General features: G+C 64.4%; 1 protein-coding gene across 1 annotated transcript in view; it reads right to left on the bottom strand.

Moving 5' to 3' along the window:
- Positions 1 to 3: 3 nt before the first annotated feature.
- LOC104470733 (leucine-rich repeat LGI family member 3-like) overlaps positions 4 to 284 on the bottom strand; it is a gene marked incomplete at both ends in the record, with an annotated part of 2,033 nt that continues 1,752 nt past the window's right edge. Inside the window, 1 exon segment of the mRNA XM_010085768.1 lies at positions 4 to 283. Within this exon segment, the coding sequence (XP_010084070.1) occupies positions 4 to 283 (280 nt within the window).

The following is a 284-nucleotide window of genomic DNA, read 5'->3' as shown; positions in this document are numbered from 1 at the left end:
GGAGCCGCGGGACGGCAGCGTCTGGAGCTCGACGAAGCGCTGCCCTTCCCATCGCACCACTTTGGAGTCGCCGATGTAGCGGCTGAGGCAGAGGAACTGGTCCCGTTTCACCTTGAAGTGTTTCACCATCTGCACGTCCAGCATCTCCCCCACTTCTCCCTGGGGGGTGAATTGCTTCTGCGCCCGGTTCCACTGGTAGATGACGGGGGCTTGGGAGCTGCTGGCGATGAGCAGGCGGGGTTTGCCGTCGGTCTCCACGTACTCCACGTCGGTGTCGCGGGGCC

This window comes from Pterocles gutturalis, unplaced genomic scaffold (assembly GCF_000699245.1).
Source record: "Pterocles gutturalis isolate BGI_N339 unplaced genomic scaffold, ASM69924v1 scaffold23435, whole genome shotgun sequence".
Classification (NCBI taxonomy): Eukaryota; Metazoa; Chordata; class Aves; order Pterocliformes; family Pteroclidae; genus Pterocles; species Pterocles gutturalis.
Note: the sequence above shows the minus strand (reverse complement) of the source record. Positions and strands in the feature narration are given on the sequence as shown.